The 22,405-nt window shown below is 37.1% G+C and overlaps 1 protein-coding gene across 6 annotated transcripts in view; it reads right to left on the bottom strand.

Annotated features, from left to right (window-relative positions):
* The window catches only part of RAB3GAP1 (RAB3 GTPase activating protein catalytic subunit 1), a 114,523-nt gene that overhangs the window by 67,495 nt on the left and 24,623 nt on the right, over nucleotides 1-22,405 (bottom strand). For 5 of the 6 annotated variants that reach the window (XM_057744498.1, XM_057744499.1, XM_057744500.1 and 2 more), the window contains exons 4-5: nucleotides 7,694-7,826; nucleotides 4,986-5,064 (exon numbers count right to left, since the gene is read on the bottom strand). The exons of the other annotated variant lie outside the window; for it this stretch is intronic. In XM_057744498.1, the coding sequence (XP_057600481.1) occupies nucleotides 4,986-5,064; nucleotides 7,694-7,826 (212 nt within the window). The remainder of the gene's footprint in view (nucleotides 1-4,985; nucleotides 5,065-7,693; nucleotides 7,827-22,405) is intronic. 6 annotated transcript variants of the gene reach the window in all.

Genomic DNA, 22,405 nt, shown 5'->3' with positions numbered 1-22,405 from the left:
ACACATATAAGCACAAATACAAACTACACCACGAAGTAGTAGAAGTAGAGTTCATCTTGGGGATGCAAAGCTAATTAGCTATCTACCAAAATCAAATGAAGAAACAAATGATCATATCAATTTAAACAGAAAATGCATTTGACAAAATTCAACATCCATTCATATAAAAGCTCTCGGCAAACTAGGAATAGAACTTTCTCAACCTAACAAAGAGCATCTATGAAAACACTATGCCTAACATCATACTTAATGGTAAAAGACTAAATGTTTTGAGATTAGGAGCAAGACAAAGATGTCCACTCTCACCATTCCTATTCAGTATTTTACTGGAGCCTTAGCCAGTTAAAAAAGGCAAGGAAAAAAATAGACCCAGAGATTGGAAAGGAAGAAATAAACCTACCCTTGTTCACAGACAACATAACTTTTTACAAAGAAAATCCAAAAGATATCACAAAACTCCTCTGACAACTAATAACTGAATTTAGTTAAGATCACGGGGTATAAGGTCAATGCACAAAAATTAGTCATATTCCTACATACTAGCAACAAAGAGCTGGGTATGAAAACTGTTTAAATAATACAATAGCTCCTTTAAAAAAAAGCAATAATTAGATATAAATCTAAAAAAACATACAGGATCCGTGTGCTGAAATCAAAGACCTAAATAATTGAAGAGACCAACCGTGATCATAAAATGGGAGACTCAGCATAGTAAACATATCAATTCTCCACCAAACCTACCTACAGACTCAAAGTAATTCCAATCAAAATTCTAACAGGACTTTTTGTAGATACAGACAAACCAATTCTAAAGTGTAAACAGAAATGCAAAGGAGCTAGAAGAGCCAAAACAACTTTGAAAAAAAAAATTGAAGGAATCACACTACCTAATTCAAAGACTTATTATACTACCTAATTTAAAGACTTATTACAGAACTAAAGAAACCAAGACACAAATCCACACAAATATGGCCAAATGGTCTTTGACAAAGGTCATAAGTAAGTCAACGATGAAAGGAAACTTCAACAAATGATGTTGGAACAACTAAACATCCACGTGCAAAAGAAGAATCTTACACAAAAGTCAACTTGAAACGGATAATAGCTCTAAATATAAAATGTAAAACTTTTAGAATAAAACACAGAATTGGCCATGTGATCAAAGTTAATGTCACTAGTGAATAAGTCACAATGATAACATGACCTGATATATGGCATGTATTCTCTCCAAAAGCCATAACCTAAGTGTAACCATAAAAAAATTTTTTTTTACTTTAAAAAAATTTTTAAAAAGACACAAACCCAAACTGAAGGAGATTCTACAAAATACTAAAGTACCCCTCAAAAGCTGAAAGTGATGAAAAATGAGAAAAGACAGGAATTTTCACAGAACAGAGACTAGAGAAACTAAGGAGACATGGTAACTAAATGCAGAGCAGTATCCCAGGATAGATTTCAAAACAAAAAATGGTCATTAGTGGAAAAACTAGTTACATAAAGTTTACTGTATGATAACATACCAATGTTAGTTCCTCAGTTTTGACACACATACCATGTTATACAAACTCTAACAGTAGGCGAAACTAAGTGAAGGGTATCCCGGAACAGTCTGTACTATCTTTACAACTTTTCTGTAAACCTAAAATAATCCAAAATTTTTTAAAGTTTACATATTTTTTTCAAATCATAGAAAGCTTTGTAACCTCGTGCAAGCATTCTCAGACATGTCACCAAAGCATGATCCATAAAGTAAAAAAATGATAAACTGTACTTTATCAAATTTAACAATTTTATTCTGGAAAAGACAGTAGTAAGAGAATGAAAAGAAACTACTGCCTAGAGAAAATATTTGTATTCAGACTATATAAAGAACTTTCAAAACACAGCAGTAAGAAAACAACTCATTTAAAAAGTGGGCAAATGGGGACTTCCTTAGTGGTGCAGTGGTTAAGAATCTGCCTGCAAAGGCAAGGGACACAGGTTCAAGCCCTGGCCTGGGAAGATCCCACATGCTGCGGAGCAACTAAGCCCGTGAGCCACAACTACTGAGCCTGCGCTCTAGAGCCTGAGAGCCACAACTACTGAGCCCACGAGCCGCAACTACTGAAGCCTGTGCACCAAGAACCCATGCTCCACAACAAAAGAAGACACCACAAAGAGAAGCCTGCACATGGCAACAAAGACTAGCCCCTGCTCGCCACAACTAGAAAAAGCCCTTGTGCAGGAATGAAGACCCAATGCAGCCAAAAATAAACAAACAAATAATTTAAAAATTAAAAAAAAAAAGTGGGAAAAGACTTGAATAGCCACTTCACCACAGAGTATATATGATGGCAAATAAACACAAACAAAACATTCAAAATTCAAATTAAAACTAGGATGAGATACCACAACATACCTATTATAAAGTCTAAAACTAAAAAAACTGACACCGAGTGCTATTACAGATGTAGAGCAACTGAAATGCTCATACATTGTTGGTGGGAATGCAAAATGGTACAATCACTCTGGAAATCAGTTTGGTTGCTTCTTATAAAGTTAAATATACACTTACATATGACTTAATCCCACCCTAGATATTTACCCAAGTAAACTGAAAATAGTTTCACATAAAACATCTATACAAAAATATTTACAGCAACTCTATTCATAAATGTCCAATCCTACAAACAATCCTACTACAGCAGGTGAATCAGTAAACAAACTATGGTATAGCCTTACAATAGAATACTACTCAGCAATAAAAAGGGAAAAACTATTGATACAAAATTACTTCAAAGGATCTCAAAAGCATTATGCTGAGTGAAAGAAGCCAGTCTCACATGGCTACTATTTGATTCCATCTCTATGACACTCCTAAATGGACAAAACTATAGTGACTCAGAACATAGCAGTGACTGCCAGACATTATAATGGAGAAGAGGAGTTTCGGGGAGGTTACAGAACTGTTCCATATTCTGACTGTGGTAGCAGTTTAAAAAAACCTATATATGTGTTAAAGTTCAGTGAACCATTCATCAAAAAAATAAAGGTCAACTACTGTATGTTAAATTTTTTTTTTTTTTTTTTGGGCACACCGGCTTAGTTGCTCCATGGCGTGTAGGATCTTTCTGGAGCAGGGATCGAACCCATGTCCTCTGCATTGGCAGGTGGATTCTTAACCACTGCGCCACCTAGCAAGCCCTGTATGTTAATTTTAAAAGTAAATTTTAAAAAATTAAATGGGAACATTAAAAAAAACTAACAAGTGATCTTCATTAATATATAAAGAAATAAATCACAAGTGATTCATTAATTTAATACACAGAAAAGTTTCATGTATTTATTCAATGAATATTTAACTATGGACTGTGTCAAATACACTTTTTTGAAATATATATTAAAAAACTGAACAGAAATTATATGACAGCATTGAGATTTTGATATATGTACTATGTATTATCTTATAAAATCCTCACAATTACTCTCAAAGGTACAGGTTATTTATTATTCTGACTTTATCAATGTAGAAACCAAATCAGAGAAATTAAGTAACTTGCCCAAAGTTGCTGAGATAATAAGTACTTAAGCTAGAAATTAAACATTAGGTTGTTTAATTCAGTGTCTGGCCAAACAGCAGATGGTCAATTATTGCTGAATGAATGAATGCACGTATATGCATGCTCTATGACAGCAACCTGCCTTCTGATATATTTTGTCATGTTAAATGTATGTACTGACATTTCAAAAAAGAGAATCTGGATGGATTAAATTAAATGGGTAATTTATTAAATTCCTTTCACAGTTTAAGTTCACAGTTTTTAAAAGATCACATTAAAATTACAGGACAAATTATGAAACATTATCCAGTTTATTGCACTTGCAAATAATTTTCTTTTTTTTTAAGATGCTACATAATCTACTTGATATAGTAATCACAATGGAATGAAGAAAAAAGAAACAAACACAGACACTATCATTTTCCCCTTCCTTAGAAATTCTTTAATAAAAAAATCAAAAGACCAACTCACACCAACAGAATAATCTGAAACCAGTATATAAATTTCCTTTAACTAGATCTCCTTTCTTGACCATATAGTCATACTTGGGCCATTTTGGTGGTAGTATGTTTTAACACTAACCTCTCCAAAATAAAGAGATGCTGAGAATAACTGAAAAAAAGATTAAAAGAACTTTAGAAAGATTAAAAGACCTTTTAAATGTGATATACCTCTTATATTAACATATCACATTTATAACAGAGAGTTTTGATGTTATCACGTAACTATTTGAGATCAACATTTCATGTCAATTCAATTTTCAACAATACATGTTAAGTTTTCTATGATATTTAAGTGTTCTATGCTAGTCATCAGAATTATAGTTTGGCACAACCTAGATTATGACAGACAGTACAGATTAACAGCAGGACTATGACTGCTATCCTAACAAAGGCCTACTTGCAAGGCTGATCATTGGCTGGTATCTGGGAAGTTGGACTTGGAGAGTTGTCTCACCATTTTCCCTAACCTCACCATTTTCCCTAACTGATAAGAGTTATTGTGCCTAAACTGTTTGTACAAAAAATGTGGTTTATGCTGAACACCTGTTTTCCTTCTAGGAGTCCGAAATTTTGTTATGTAACAGTCAGAGTGTATCCACGTGACCAGCCCCTAATTAAAAACCTGTAAGCTTAGCCTCTAACAAGCTTCTCTGGTAGAAACCATTTCATATGTGTTGTCACAACTTGTTGCTAAAGGAACTGAATATGTCCTGTGTGATTCCATTAGGAAAGGAGTCTTAAACACTTGCTCCTTCTCCAAACTTTGCCTAAGGCACCTTTTCCCTTTGCTGATTTTGCTTGGCATGCTGTCACTGGAAGAAATTCTCACAGTAAGAGCTGCTGAGTCCTGTGCAAACTCCAAGCAAACCATTGAACCTGGGGGCAGTCCTGGGGCCTCCCTGACATACATACTAAAAGTTATCTGAGTAAAATGTATACTTACCATCTTACCAGGCAATGTGCTCTGGGAGGAAAGTCATTATTCATACACAGCAAATCTTGCATAGATTGTGGAATAACATCTACAGAAACATTTGATAATGAAAAAGTGAGTATGTTCATTCCAAGACAGAATTTTGCCATATGATTTAAAGAAATCATTCTATAACACGTCTTGCTAATCCATATAGTTTTGCAATTGCTTAAAGATTTATATCTAAGGCTAACTCTAAGCGTTAGAGGGAGACCAATGTTTCTCTCACTCTCTCTTTTCTTAAAAAAAAAAAAAAAAAAAAAAAAGGACCTCCCTGGTGGCATAGTGGCTGGCACTCCGAGCTCCCAATGCAGGGGGCCCAAGTTCGATCCCTGGTTGGGGAGCTGGATCCCACATGCATGCCACAACTAAGAGTTCACGTGCTGCAACTAAGGAGCCCACCTGCTGCAACTAAGACCTGGCACAACCAAAATAAAAATAACTTTTTTTTAAAAGCCAGTCTATAAAAAAAGCAATACTGATATATATTATTCCCATGTTTATAATATTTTCCATTCTTCCAAATCATGACTCAAAATATTCCTCACCCCTTACTAGAAAGCCTTGTTTTATTTGTTCTTCTTGGCCTGCCCACTTTTCTTCAAAATTATACTTAGAAGTCTGTCAACTCTATACCACCTCCCACGGCTAGCCTTTGTTCACCCCGGCCATCTTGGGAAACCACGAAGCATCTCCTTCTTTATAACCCATGTATCTGTAAGTACTTGCATTACTATCCATAATAAGATACTAACATCAATGATCATTATTTATACTCATAAATGCATAATAAATTCAAAGCATAAAGAATATGTTTGTTTATAAAAATATTCCCTGGAACTTCCCTGGTGGTCCAGTGGTTAAGACTCCGCACTTCGGAGACTGCCCTGGTAGTGCAGTGGTTAAGAATCTGCCTGCCAGTGCAGACGACACGGGTTCGATCCCTAGTTCGGAAAGATCTCACAGGCCATGGAGCAACTAAGCCTGTAAGCCACAACTACTGAGCCCGTGTGCCATAATTACTGAAGCCCACACACCTAGAGCCTGTGCTCCACAGCAAGAGAAGGCACCGTAATGAGAAGCCAGCACACCAGAATGAAGAGTAGCCCCTTGTTCACCACAACTAGAGAAAGCCCGTGCGCAGCAAGAAAAACCTAACACAGCCCCCCCCCCAAAAAAAAACCCCAAAAAACACTGAACAAGACCTAGCAATTCTGCTCCTAAGAATATACTCAAGAAAAATCAAGGCATATGTTCACCAAATTGTTCAAAGCAGCTTTATTATTTTATTATTTTTTTAAAGACTTATTTATTTATTTTGGCTGCATTGAGTCTTCATTGCTACACATGGGCTTTCTCTAGTTGTGGCAAGTGAGGGCTACTCTTCATTGCTGTGTGTGGATTTCTCATTGCAGTGGCTCTGCACATGCGGGCTTCAGTAGTTGTGGCACGTGAGCTTAGTAGTTATGGTGCGCAGGTTCTAGAGCACAGGCTTAGTAGCTGTGGTGGGCTTAGCTGCTCCGTGGCATGTGGGATCTTCCCACCCCAGGGATTGAACCCATGTCCCCTGCACTGGCAGGCAGATTCTTAACCACTGTGCCACCAGAGAAGCCCCAGCTTTATTATTAATAGTAAAAAAAAAAACAAAAAACAAACAAAAATTCCCCAAAATAAAAGATGAGTGCTCAAATCTTCTGACCTCTGGTAATAGTTTTAAACATGTATCTCCTAATTAACTGAGCTGATGGTTTGCTTGTAACTCCTACCATTAGTTATAGCTTCAATCACAACCAAATTAAAACTGCGCAATACATACACACACAGAAATAATGCCTCAACTATCTTAAATCCATTCATCTTCTCTCATCATACCACAGTCTCCTTTATCTATTTATCTCAGAAACACTGATTCTAAGCCTTCTTAATGCAACAGCTTTTCCTTGATATATGATCTTTCTTCAAATTAGCAGCACTTAAGATTTCTCTACCTTGAACAGTTTCCTTCATTAATCAGCAGAATGTTGTACCCGGAAATCTCTGGACTATTATCAGACTTCCCACAAGTTGCATATATTTCCCTCTTTCCCTTATTCCTAAAGTATACATATTCATATTCTGGTTTAGTTATTTTATTTTGCTGTATAACTGTCTTAAATATGTGTATACATGGTCAAATTATCTGTCCTAATTTATGAATCTAATTGCAGATGCTATCAAATTGTTTTGTTTGTGAAAATAATATATACAATAGAAAAGGTAATATAATTTTATTCCTATACAAGAAAAGGCATGAGATAAGTACTTATGTACAGTACCTTATTAAATCTTCCCATTAACCCTCCAGGTAGTATTATCATTTCTAAGTATAGGCCTGAAATATTTGTGCCTTTTCTTATGTAGGAATAAAATTGGAATGTAAATTTTTTTGCAATTGGGCTTAGCAGAGTACCTAGCACATGTCAGGCACTTGATAAATATGTGCTGATTTAATTAATTTTCAAATAAATGATGCACCAATTTCTCTTCCGCAAAGATCATACTCTACTTCAGATGTGGTGAAACAACTCTGCATATGTAAAATATCTCCAGAGGATACTACTTAATTAAGAGAACTACATTCATAATTCAAAATTATAATCACTCTTATAAGAGTTTAAAAATATGTAGTAAAAACTTACCTTCTAATACTTCATCCTTTCCTTCCTTATCAGTGAATTCTTGTACAAGATAATGATGAGTGATTGAGAACCTGAAGTCAGCAAAGGAAATTTCATCTGACTTCTCTTCCCATGTGCCAGAAGTAAATACACCCTGTATTTAACCAAAAAAAAAAAAAAAAAAAAAAGGGAAAAACATCCACCTTAAGGTATTCAATAGTTACCATTAGGTTTATTAACCACAGACCTTTGTTCCCTTTTTCTGCCCATTAATCTAAAAGTTTGATCCTATATTTATCCTCCCCATAATAAAAGGAAAAGAAAAAGTATATGTGAATAAACCAAGAAGTTATTTTATAATTAATTTATCACAGTGTTCCTTTAAAGAAGAAATTCCCCTAGAATATTAACTACCGAGTGACTTATAAAATTGTAATTTTCAAATAATTTTTGTAAGATGAGTATATAAAACCATGAATATACAGTAAATCCCATGCTTCTGCACACACCACAAAACCCCCAACAGCCTCTCTATCAACAGCAGAATCTCTGAGTAACTTTTAATTGAAAATGGTTAAATTTCATAAATTTTAAAAATTAGAAAAAATACATGACAATAAAATATATTTTTATTATAAAAATCTCAAATCTAATAACATCACTATGTAGTGCACAGAATTACTGAATATCAGAAATTGCTTCAGATAAAAAAGCAAATTTGTAAAATCAATTGAAGTGACATGACATCTGTAGTACTTATTTGCTTAACAGGTTCTGCAAGCTTATTTATTTATTTATTTATTTATTTATTTGCTGCATTGGGTCTCTGTTGCTGCACGCAGGCTTTCTCTAGTTGCAGAGAGCCGAGGCTACTCTTTGTTGCAGTGCTCGGGCCTCTCATTGCCATGGCTTCTCTTGTTAAGGAACACAGGCTCTAGGCACGTGCGCTTCAGTAGCTGTGTTATGAGGGCTCAACAGTTGTGGCTCGCGGGCTCTAGGGCACAGGCTCAGTAGTTGTGGCACACAGGCTTAGTTGCTCCGAGGCATGTGGGATCTTCCCGGACCAGGGCTCGAACCCATGTCCCCTGTACTGGCAGTCAGATTCTTAACCACTTCGCCAGGAGGGAAGCCCTGCAAGCTTCTTTATCAAGTTTTGACATTCAAATATTTTCATTTAAACAGCAACTCCTTGATTGGAAAACATTTTAATTAAAAGTTCCAAACAGCCCCCTTATTTACACAACATAACCATAAAAAAGGATTTTTCCCATAGGCCCTCTAGTCTCCCATAGCTATTCCTTCCATTGGAGAGGTATATAGTCATTACAGCATAGCACCACCACTACGAGGCAGAAATACCAACTCAGCAACTTCCAAGTACAGATAACCCCAAACTAGACAGGAAAAACATAAGGAATGATTCTGCGAGTTACTGAGTTTTTTTAAAGTATTTTTTGGACTGTACCTAACATATAAGAAATTTTATATGTGTTCCTGGCAAGGTATTTACAATTCTGAATCTTTTTATTAGGAGAATCAGTCACCATGTATGATACATACTAAAAAATATGATTTTTATACGTTGGGTTTCTTTAAAGTGAGGTTAACCTGTATTAAATTAAGATATACATGGCCTGTACCAAAAGTCTCAAACTGCAACAAGTAATAAATGATATACATAAGAGCTTGGTTTGCTAGGAAGAATGCCCACTATAAAGCAGTGAAAGCTAAAACTAAGGCAGGAGGGAGAAGTCCAGATAATGAGAGGTAAGTCCCCTTTTAAAGACTGCAGAAAAGCTGAAATTTTTTTTTGCTTTATTTTTTTAATTGAAATACAGTCAATTTACAATGCTGTGTTAGTTTCTGATGTATAGCAAAGTGACTTAATTATACAATGTATATTCTTTTTCATATTATTTTCCATTACGATTTACTACAGGATATTGAATATAGTTCCCTGTGCTATACAATAAGACCTTGCTGTTTATCCATTTCATATATAATAGTTTACATCTGCTAGTCCCAAACTCCCAATCCAACCCTCCCACACCTCCTCTCCCCCTTGGCAATCACCAGTCTGTTCTCTATGTCTGTGAGCCTGTTTCTGTTTCATAGGTAGGTTCATCTGTGTCACATTTTAGATTCCCCATATAAGTGATATCATATGGTATTTGTCTTTCTCTTTCTGACTTCACTTAGTATGATAATCTCTAGGTCCATCCATGTTGCTGCAAATGTATTATGAAATATTCTTTTTAAATGATACAAAGAAACATTATCTAATCCTAATCCTGCATTCTAAGTACTGCTGTCAACCTTACCAAACAGCTATCTCAAGGTAGATTTGGTTGTATTAAATATAGAGGGCGTCCAGGTTCTGTATCCAAAACAAACTTTTTAAGATAATTTAGCTTAACTGAAAAACAACACTCCAACATCCCCCCTTCAATTCCGTTATGATACTGTCACCTGACACCAAATTCCAGTGAAGTGTATATTCTTACTATTAGAACCAGAAAGGACAACTCTAGTTCAGAATTAATCTAGTAATTCAACAAAAATAACTTCTGATGGCCCTAATCAGACAATAAAAAGAAATAAGCACACAGACTGGAAAGAAGTAAAACTGTCCGCACTCAAAGATGTCCTCACTATGTACATAATACACCCAAAGGAATCTACAAAGTACTAAAACTAACTGAGGTTACGAAGTTGTGGAATTCAAGGTCAGTATACAAAAATCATGTGCATTTTTATATACATATACCAAGCAAATGCTTGGGAAATGAATTTTTTAAAAAAATACCACTCTTATAACATCAAAAAAAAAATCAAATACCTAAGTAGAAGACTTAATGAAAGATGAGCAAGAACTCTACCTAAAAATACCTCAAAACATTGCTAAAAGATGTTAAAGACCTAAACAGAGATATATCATGTACATGGATTGGAAAACACAATACCAGTAAGATGTCACTTCTCCCCAAATTGATCTACAACTTCAACACAATCCTAATCAAAATCCCAGCGGGCATTTTGTAAAAGTTGCCAAGCTGATTCTAAAACTAATATGAAAATCCAAAGAAACTAGAATAGCTAAAGTAATTCTGATGAAAAAGTATTCTACCTAATTTTAAGATTCACTTTGCTACAGCAATTAAGACAGTACAGTATTTGCATAAGGACAAACATCAATGAAACATAAAAGATAGTACAGAAATACATTCACACTAATACTTCATTTTACAACAGAGGAGCCACTACAATTCAGTAGGGAAAGGATGGTCTTTTCAACAAATGGTTCTGAAACCATGAGATATTCATATGGAAGAGAAAAGAGTATCTTCACAACCTTGAAATAAGCAAAGACTCCTATGACAGGACACAAAATTCGCTAACAATAAAATAAAAAATTGAGGAAATGAACTTCACTAAAATAAACACACTTATCAAAAGGCACAATTAAGAAAATGAGGGACTTCCCGTGTGACATAACTACTGAAGCCCACGCGGCTAGAGCCCGTGCTCCACAACAAGGCACCACAATGAGAAGCCCGCACATTGCAACAAAGAACAGCCCCCACTCGCCGAAACTAGAGAAAGTCTGCGCACAGCAATGAAGATCTAATGCAGGGCTTCCCTGGTGGCACAATGGTTAAGAATCTGCCTGCCAATTCAGGGGACACGGGTTCGATCCCTGAGCCAGGAAGATCCCACATGCCACGGAGCAACTAATCTTGTGTGCCACAACTACTGAGCCTTCTTTCTGGAGCCTGTGAGCCACAACTACTGAGCCCACATGCTGCAACTACTGAAGCCTGCACGTCTAGACCCCAGGCTCCGCAACAAGAAAAGCCACCACAATGAGAACCCCACGCACTGCAACGAAGAGTACACACCACTCTCCAGAACTAGAAGAAAGCCCACATGCAGCAATGAAGATCCAACACAGCTAATAAATTAATTTAAAAAGACCCAACCCAGCCAAAAAAAAAAAAAATTGAACACAAGACCCAGCAATTCTGCTCCTAAGAATATACTCAAGAAAAATCAAATCATATGTTCACCAAATTGTTCAAAGCAGTTTTATTATTAATAGTAAAAAAAAAAGGGGGGGGGGACAATTTAAGTATATCAATAGGAGAAAGGATAAGCACACTGTGGTACAGTCATGCAATACAAAAAATGATATGGGCAACATGGATGAATTTTAAAAACATTATGTTGAGCAAAAAGTCAGACACAAAGAATGCATAGTGTATGATTCCACTTATATGAAACTCAAAAATGGGTAGAACTAATACATAGTAAAAGAAATAAGAACTATGGTTACTTATGGGATACAGAGGAAAAACAAGGAATCTTTCTGGGATGATGAAAATGTTTTTTACTTTAGATGGTAGTAACATGGGTACATACATTTGTCAAAATAAACTAAACCTGAATTTTGTACATTTCACTGTATGTAAGCTATACCCCAACAAAGAAAAAAAGTCAACAGGCTACCCCTTTAAAAAGAGATAAGGAGGGACTTCCCCTGGTGGCACAGTGGTTAAGAATTCGCCTGCCAGTGCAGGGGACACGGGTTCGATCTCTGGTCTGGGATGATTCTCACATGCTGCAAAGCAACTAAGCCCATGTGCCATAACTACTGAGCCTGTGCAACACAACTACTGAGCCCGTTTGCCACAATTACTGAAGCTCATGCGCCTGGAGCCCGTGCTCCACAACAAGAGAAGCCACCGCAATGAGAAGTCCATGTACCACAATGAAGAGTAGCCCCCACTCACCACAACTAGAGAAAACCCGCTCACAGCAATGAAGACCCAATGCAGCCAACAAATAAAGTAATTAATTTTAAAAAATATTTTAAGAAAAGAGATAAGGAGATACAAAAAAACATTAAACTTCTGAGGAAAATGTGGGAGAGGAAGATGCTCCTTCTCCAAAAGAAAATGGCAATTATGTAAGAACAACATGTACTAAACATCATCATAATACAGACCCAACAATCCTTTCCACTCATTTTTCAACTTACTCAATAAATTTTAGGTAAGTAAGAAATATTCTCGGCCAGAACTTTGGAGGGCCCAAGACCTCAGCAAGATGAAGATCACTCTCTTAGTTGAGTCCTTCACAATGTCAGGCCCAGACTATTTTAATAGCTTTCTATTCATCTCCATATCTCTACCCTACAATCCATCTTCCACATGGTTACCTTCCTAAAATATAAATCTGATATTGTTCTTCCATTTAAAATACTTTAGTGGATTTCCATAACCTATACAGTGGCTTCTAGAGACGTTTAATCATGTGTTCTATCAGTAAAAGATTTTGAGTATCCACCTCCATATGTGTATATTTTTGTTAACAAATTAAGCATTATTTATATCAATATATTATGTATATGATACATCAAACAAAAACTAGCATTAAAAAGGGATGTAAGGGGACTTCTCTGGTGGTGCAGTGGTTAAGAATCCGCCTGCCAATTCAGGGGACACAGGTTCGAGCCCTGGTCTGCAAAGATCCCACATGCCCTGGAGCAACTAAGCCCATGCGCCACAACTACTGAGCCTGTGCTCTAGAGCCCATGAGCCACAACTACTGAGCCCGTGTGCCTAGAGCCCGTGCTCTGCAACAAGAGAAGCCACTGACTAAGAAGCCCGCACACTGCAATGGAAGAGCAGACCCCACTCCCTGCAACTAGAGAAAGCCCATGCGCAATAATGAAGACTCAACACAGCCAAAAATAAGTTTAAAAAAAAATTAATTAAAAAAAAAAAAAGGATGTAAGGACTTCCCTGGTGGTCCAGTGGTTAAGAATCCACCTTCCAACGCGGGGGCCATGGATTCATTCCCTGGTTAGGGAACTAAGATCCTTTAGTGCCGTGGGGCAACTAAGCCCACATGCCACAACTACTGAGCCCACATGCCTCAACTAGAGAGCTCACGTGCTGCAAACTACAGACCCCACGTGCTCTGGAGCCTGCACAACACAACTACAAAGCCCGTGCACCACAACTAGAGAGAAGCCTGCACACTGCAACGAAGAGCCCGCACACTCTGGAGCCTGCGCATCACAACTAGAGAGAAGCCCACATGCCACCACAAAAAGCCTGTGTGCTGCAACTAAGACCCAAGTGAGCCAAAAATAAAAAAACTAAAAAAAAAAAGGGATGTAAACATGTAATATAGTTAGAAGTTATAATACACAAATGGCTCATCAGAAGCACCTCTAAGTGTGGCACGTACCTACACCGGTAGAAATACAAAGCCCACAGATCTGGTCCCACCCCTTTTACAGTTTTATCTCCCAAAGTTACCTTCCATATACCTGTGTTACGATGCCTAACAACCCATCTTTCCCAGAAGTGTGTTTTATCTTTGACAAGCGGGGGGGGGGGCTACTCTTCGTTGCGGTGCACGGGCTTCTCATTGCTGTGGCTTCTCTTGTTGCGGAGCATGGGAGCTTCACTAGTTGCAGCATGTGGACTCAGTAGCTGTGGCTCACGGGCTCTAGAGCATAGGCTCAGTAGTTGTGGCACACGGCCTTAGTTGCTCCGTTGTATGTGGGATCTTCCTGGCCCAGGGCTAGAACCTGTGTCCCCTGCACTGGCAGGTGGATTCTTAACCACTGTGTTACCAGGGAAGTCCCTGTGCATAGACTATTTATCCTGTTCTTCTCTTTCTCTTAGCATACCTTTCATATGTTCATTATTCAAAGCTCACCCTAAATGTTACTTCCTGTAGAAAATCTGCTTTATCTCCATGAAAGGTAATGATTCTCAGTGTCTTGTTCAAATCACTAGAATGGCATCTTATTCAAGTCACTTACTTATAGATCTATTTCTGCATTAGACTGTAAACAGCAAAGCCTATGGCCTACTCTTTGCAGCCCAGAACTTAACAGTGCCTACATGCTTAATAAGTATCTTCAGAGTTACCTTTCTCGGTATTCAGAAAAAACAAAACCATATTTTTCAAATAAACTGGAAATATTTCAGTAAGTATATGAAATATATAGACTGAGATCTAGTCTAACAACCAATAGCACACAACCCAATCCTAAAGGTATTCTATATAACAAATTGACATATGTACATCACAATCCTCATGCTGAGTTCCTAGTGAAATTAATTTCCTCACTGTATAAATTAAACACAGATGGGTGGGGATTCCTAGGTGGCACAGTGGTTAAGAATCCGCCTGCCAATGCAGGGAACACGGGTTTCATCCCTGCTCTGGGAAGATCCCACATGCCACGGAGCAACTAAGCCCATGCGCCACAACCACTGAGCCTGCACTTTAGAGCCCGTGAGCTACAACTATTGAGCCCATGTGCTGCAACTACTGAAGACCATGCGCCTAGAGCCTGTGCTCCGCAACAAGAGAAGCCACAGCAATGAGGAGCCCACACACCAAAACGAAGAGTAGCCCCCCACTCACCACAAGTAAAGAAAGCCCACGCACAGCAAAAAAGACCCAATACAGCCAATAAAATAAATTAATAAATTTATTTAAAAAAAAAAAGAAAAAAGAAAGCTTCTGCTGAAAAAAAACACAAAACACACAGATGGGTGAGCCCACTGCCTTCCTGGATTAAGAGATTTTCTGTAACACCTAAACATATGCCATTTTTAAGATTTAATGGTTACCAGAATCAAATTTCACATCATAAACCACCTACCATTAAAAATATAATCTTTCATTTTAAAACTAAAATTCTATTAAATTATTGTTTAACAATTTATTTTTTAAATGTTTCTTCTACTGACAAAAGCAACACATTATTGAAAAAGAGGAAAATGTAGTAAAGCATAAAACAGTGAGTTTTTTCCCATTTCTTTTTTTTGAGGAGCATAGAGCTGTGGTTCTCAACCTAACTAGACTTTATAATCACCCACAAGGCTTTAAAAAATGTCCTGATAACTAGGTTCCACAATAGAACAATTAAATCAGAATCTCTGAGGTTATGTCTAAACACAGGAATTTTTCAAAAGCTCCCCAAGTGATTTTAATGTGCAACCAGGGTAAACAAACACTTAGTATAGAGCTAGAAATGAAAGCTGTCATGCACTGATGGAGGAAATCCTTCTGAATGTTGGCAGTACTGAAATACAAATATTAAAAAGCATCTATGTTGGGACAACTGAATATCCACATGCAAAAAAAAAAAAAAATGAAGTTGGAAACTTTCCTTACACTAGGCATGAAAATTAACTCAAAGTGGATCATAGATCTAAATATAAGAGCAAGGACTATAGATAATATCAAGATAGTGAAAAGACAATCCATAATACATCCTACAACATGGAGAATGGGAAAAAAATGTGTGAATTATATATCTCATAAGGGACTTGTTTTCAGAATATATAAAGAACACTTACAAATGAATAACAAAAAAAAAAAATCCAATTTAAAAATGGGCAAAGGATCTGAACAGACATTTCTCTAAAGAAGATATACAAATGGCCAATAAAAACATGAGAGAATGTCTAACATGAACAGCCATTAGGAAAATGCAAATCAAAGCCTCCATGAGGTATCACTTCATATCCACTAGGATGTCTATAATTAAAAAGATAATAAGGGAGGAGATCAATTGGTGGGAGAGGAGGATGCTGAGCTCACCTCCTCACAGGAACACATCACGATACAGCTACCTGTGGAGCAATTTATACTGAAAACAAATATGAGAATGATAGAAAGACTCTTCTACAATCAAGGCTATGAAGTGAGATCCACACAAAGTCAGGTAGAAGGTGAGGAGAAGCAATCAGGACCTGCAGCACTAGGAGGGGACACAGAAGAGGAAGGCGATATCACAGGCTCAGAGCTCCTCTGTGGGGAGTAAGTGGTCCAAGCCACATATTGGGCACCCCTGCCCTGGGGTCTGACACCAGGAAAATGTGTCTCCTTAGCTAGTCTGAAAACCAGTGGGGATGTACAATAATCTATTTGACTGGTCTATTATTGATGAATATTTAGATTGCTTGCAGAATTTTATTATTTCAAACCATGCTGAAATTAATAAATATATATATTATATATATATTATTTAAAATACAAAAAAAAGAAAGAAAGAAAACCAGTGGGACTTATAGGAGGGCTATAAGAAACTACAACTCTGCTCCGGAAGAATGCACACACATGCTTGCTTACTCCCAGGAACAAGGTCTAGGAAGAAGACTGAAACTTCCTTGGGCTCTGGCCAGTTTCCCACAGCCACACAAAAGTGGCACCCACTCTAGCCCCTCTAGCTACGGTGCTGCTCCCCAGAAGAGCAAAGGCTGCAACAGACAAGGAGAGTGTGCACTAAGGGGGGATGGAGCCAGGCAAGGGTGGCCATGCTAGCACTCACAGAGGCGGGGGATGGGGAGCTGTCTAGAGCTCTGACTGGTGTGCTGGGACCATCCCAGGACATAACCCAGCCCACACCAGGCAGATGCTCTGGCCCCTACTGCTCCAGCACTGCTCCCCTCTGGGGCAAAGGTGCAATTTCCAGGAGTGGGGAGAGCACAGGCTTAGAGGGAACAAAACCAGCTTGGACCAACCCCCAAGGGTTCTGCTCCAGCACCTTGGGACCCATCTCCATAGGGCTATAACAGCCACTGAGCACAGGAGAAGTTCTGGCTTCTAGCCCCTCCACCTCCAGCCCCACCTCCCACCAAGGTGATAGGGGCCAGCTATCATGCAAACTGCATAAGGATGCTCCCACACAAGGACACCCCTTCAAGACCATGATAGGTAACTTTAACCTCATTTCATAGAGACATCTCAAGTTAAACAAGGTGGGAAAACAAAGAAATTTGTTTCAAACAGAAGAAAGGGGGGAAAAAAACTTGAAAAAACAACTAATGAAACAGAGATAAATAATTTACCACATAAACAGTTCAAATCATTAGTAGTAAAAATGCTAATTAACCTTGGGAAGACTATAGATGAACACAGTGAGAATTTTAACAAGGAACTAGAAAACATTAAAAAAAAAAAAAAACCAGTCAGAGCTGAAGAATGCAATAACTGAAATGAAAAACACACTAGAAAGAATTAACAGCAGACTAGGTAATACAGAAGAATACAAAAGTGATCTGGAAGATAGAATAATGAAAATTACCAATCAGAACAGCAAGAAGAAAACAAATTTTAAAAATGAGAAAAATTTAAGGGACTTCTAGTACAACATCAAGCATATTAACATTCACATTATATGGGTCCCAGAAAGAGGAGAGAGAAAGGAGTCAAAAATGTATTCATTTCATCAAATTATGGCTGAAAACTTTCCTAATTGGAAGAAGGAAACAGATATTCAAGTACAGAAAACACAGTGTCCCAAACAAGATGAACCCAAAGAGACCCACACCAAGACATATCACAATTAAAAAGGCAAAAGTTAAAGATAAAGAGAAGATTCTAAAGGCAGCAAAAGAAAAACAAAGAGTCACATACAAGGGAACCCCCAAAGGCTATCAGCTGATCTTGCTACAGAAACTTTGCAGGCCATAAGGGAGTAGCACAATATATTAAGTGCTAAATGGGAAAAACCTGCAACCTAGGCTACTCTACCTGGCAAGGTTATCATTCAGAATTGAAGGAGGGGTAAAAAACTTCTCTGACGAGCAAAAACTAAAAGAGTTCATTAATACTAAATCAACCTAACAAGAAGTATTAAAGGATCTTCTCTAAGTAGAAAAGAAAAGGCTACAACAAGAAGTAAGAATTTGCAGGAAAGGAAAAAGCCACTCATAAAGGCAAATATATAGTAAAGGCTCTGGATGAACCACTTAAATAAGCTAGTACAAAGATTAAAAGATAAAAAATGTCAAATCAACTATAACTACAATAAACAGTTAAGGGATAAACATGAAGATGTAAAATATAACATCAGAAACACCAAAGGTGGGGGAGCGGAATAAAAAAGCGTAGATCTTTTAGGATGAATCTGAACTTAAATGACTATCAGTTTAAAACAAGTAAGTATAGAGGTCAGTGCATATAAACCACTTGGTAACCAAAATAAAAAACCTACAATAGACAAACTAAAGAGAAAGGAACCTATGCATTCCACTGAAGAAAATCATCAAACTGCAAGAGAGAATAATTTCAAATTCCCCTTTAGTTTCAAGGTTCCCTTGTGAGAGTGTTTTAATAATCCTGTGGAACTAAAGTCAAAGTTGCCCTATGACCCAATTTGAGATTATTCTCCCTTAAATCAATAAAGAACCACGATTCATCCAGAGAACATTCAACTACCTGAGAACTCTAACAGTGAGAGATCCCAGAAAAGGGGACACAGCCAACTACAAGTCAATCATACCAAATATAGTAGGCTAATCCTCAAGGAAGAGAACAAGCCAGGTAGATTCAAGTAGGCACAAGACACAATGGTTGACACAAACAAGTCTTCTTTAAAGGCAACAAGTACTCATTAGCACCACCTCGGGCACTCAGCTCTAACACAAGCTTGGGCCTACTTCCTCACTAGCTAGAATTTATACTCCTTTCTGAGTCATCCTGGCTTGCAATTTAAGCCCGGAGTGTTTTATCTCTTGACCAGACCACCTCATCTTTACAGATGCCCTTCTTATTTGTTTATACAAGCATCACATTTACGTACATCCACCAGGGATTTTAAGTAATTCAACTAACCCAATATACCTGAAGAGTTCATTAGAAACATTTTTAAAATGTTGGTACAGATTGATTCCCTGCCCTTCAGGATAAGAACTACACCCACTGAGTGTCAACTAAGCCAAGTAATTCATATGCAATTATGTGTGTATGTACAAGTCTGTATGTATGCATACATAAAATCTTCTAACACTGTCATATAAGTTTCAACCCTATTTTATAGATGAGAAAAGGTTCTGAGATTTAAAAACCTGTCCAAGGTTACCATACCATTAAGTGGTAAAGCTGGAATTTGATTCACCACAGCCCAGTTCTTTCCACTAGAAGCTAAGGCAGATAAACACACACACATACATATATAAATTCAATAGTACATATGCCAAAAAGATAAACAATGAGAACAATATATGGGTCAGAATTTAAGAAGATGGCTGGATAAATGCCAGTTGAGTGCGTCAGAAATGGATTCATTTAGGAATTTGGATCCCCGTTACTCTTTAGGTAAGGTAAGGCTAATAAGAAAGAATAGATAATGGTCTGGGGCAGGAAACTAGATGTCAAATTTAGGGAACAAATAGTCCAATGTTAAGTTTCCTACAGGAAACAGAAAAAAAAAGGTAGAGCAAGACCTGACAGTGGATGTCTATGATTATAAGTTCTAGGAGTTTCTACTTTACCCTGTAGGCAACAAAGAGCCTTTGAAGGCTTTTGTGTAGGCTTATAAAGTGGTAACAGTGTTAGTTTAGGAGAATTCCTCTGAACACTCTGAATGGAAAGACAAAATGTGAAAGAGCTATGGTAGGGAAGATGAAAGTAGGAAAATGAGCAAAAAAGGACAGTCAGGAAGTACTATAGCCCAGCGACAATATTAGGAAGGCTCTATCTTGGGGGAGATCTCTTGGATTCACAAAATAGCTCTATTACTTACTAGCTAAATAATATTAGGCAAAGTTACTTTTCTCTCTGTGCCTCAATTTTTATCTATAAAATGGGGGTAATAAAAATAGTATCTATCTCCTAGAACTGTATTTGAGGATTAAATGAGATGATATACATATTAGATGCTTAGAAAGTGCCTAGCACATAGTAAGCACTCAATAAATGTTAGCTATTGTGATAATATCAAAAATTCAAAAGTGATGTAAAAAATTCTAAGTTACAGTAGAAGCCAGCCTCTTAGACAAATACTTAGAATCTAAGATACTTAATATCATTCAAGGTGGTACTCAGTGTCACCTGGGCATAATTAACTGTGTTGTGGGTAAGAACCCTAGGGGTGTAAGGAAAACATGGCCACAAATATGAAGAACAGAGGATACTAGGTTCCGGTTTCAATTTGCAGCGAATGATATAGACAATTAGGACAAGTACCAACCCAAAGTAGCACTTATGAAAATCCTAAGCTAATTCGAAAAATACCTGCAGACCTTCAAAATATCTGAAAGGAAAGGAGAAAATGGGGAGTGTGAAACCTTGAATAGTCGCTATTAGTAAAAAGCCAGAAACCTGGAAAGAAGTTACCATGAGATGTACCTTTTTCATTAGGTTGCATTCTTTTCCTGCCATATGATTAAATTTGAGAAAAAGACATTTTTCTCAACTAAATGAACATAACTTAAGACAGTCCTTGATTTATAAACAATTTGCATTTATGAATGGCTTTTTTTAGGGAAGAAACTATCTTAAAATTAATACGCAGGCCCAATGGCATTTTTTCACAACAAAACAAACAATCCTAAAATCTGTATGGAATCACAAAAGACCCTGAAGAGCCAAAGCAATTTTGAGAATAAACAACAAAGCTGGAGGCATCATGCTCCCTATTTCAAACTATACCATGAAGCTTTGGTAATCAAACAGTGTGTCTGGCATAAAAACAGACACATAGATCAATGGAACAGAATAAAGAGCCCAGAAAAACACCCATGCCTGTACAGTTAATTAATTTATAACAAAGGAGCCATGAATATGTAATGGAGAAAAGACAAGTCTCTCCAATGGTGCTGGGAAAACTGGAGAAGAATGCAGAAGAATGAAACTGGACCACTATCCTAAACCATATACAAAAATTAAACCAAAATGGATTAAAGACTTGAAAATAAGATCTGAAACCACAAAACTCCCAGAAAACATAGGTAGTAAGCTCCTTGACATCAGTCTTGACAAAAGCAAAGGCAACAAAAGCAAAAGTAAACAAGTGGGACTACATCAAACTAAAAACCTTCTGCACAGCAAAGGAGATCAACAAAATTATTTTAAGGAATGAGAGAAAATATAGGTAAATCATATATCTGATAAGAGGTTAATATCCAAAATATATAAAGAACTTGAACTCAACGGCAAAAAAAAAACCCCCAAAAACCAAAAAAACAACAAAAAAAACACAACTACCTGATTAAAAAATGGAAAGATTTGAACAGACATTTTTCCAAAGACATTCAGATGGCCAACATGTACACTGAAAGGTGCTCAACACCACTAAACATCAGGGAAATGCAAATCAAAGCCACAATGAGAGATATCACCTCACACTTGTAAGAATGGCTATCATCAAAAAGAAAAGAACAAGTGTTGGTGAGGGTATGGAGAAAAGGGAACCCTTGTGCAGTGCTGGTAGGAAAGTAAACCGGTGCAGCCACTATGGAAAACAGTACAGAGGTACCCCCAAAATATTAAAAAATACAACTACCACAGGACCCAGCCTGGGTATTTATTCAAAGAAAACAAAAACAATAACTCAAAAAGATATATATGCACCCCCACTACAGCATTATTTATTGCAGTTGGCCAAAAAGTTCATTCAGGTTTCTCTGTACATCTTATGGAACATCTTACAGAAAAATCCAAATGAACTTTTTGGTCAAACCAATACAATAGCCAAGATATGGGAACAACTTAAGGATAGGTTGTTATCAGAGGTGAGGTAGGGGGAGGGGTGATATGGGTGAGGGGCTTAAAAGGTACAAACCTCCAGTTATAAAATAAATAAGTCATGGGGATATAATGTATAGCTTGGTGACTATAATTAATAATACTGTATTGCATATTTTAAACTTGCTAAGAGAATGTCTTTTAAGATCTCAACACAAGAAAAAAATT

The sequence above is a fragment of the Hippopotamus amphibius genome, chromosome 8, assembly GCF_030028045.1.
Source record: "Hippopotamus amphibius kiboko isolate mHipAmp2 chromosome 8, mHipAmp2.hap2, whole genome shotgun sequence".
Taxonomy (NCBI): domain Eukaryota; kingdom Metazoa; phylum Chordata; class Mammalia; order Artiodactyla; family Hippopotamidae; genus Hippopotamus; species Hippopotamus amphibius.
This window is presented reverse-complemented; position numbering and strand designations above follow the sequence as displayed.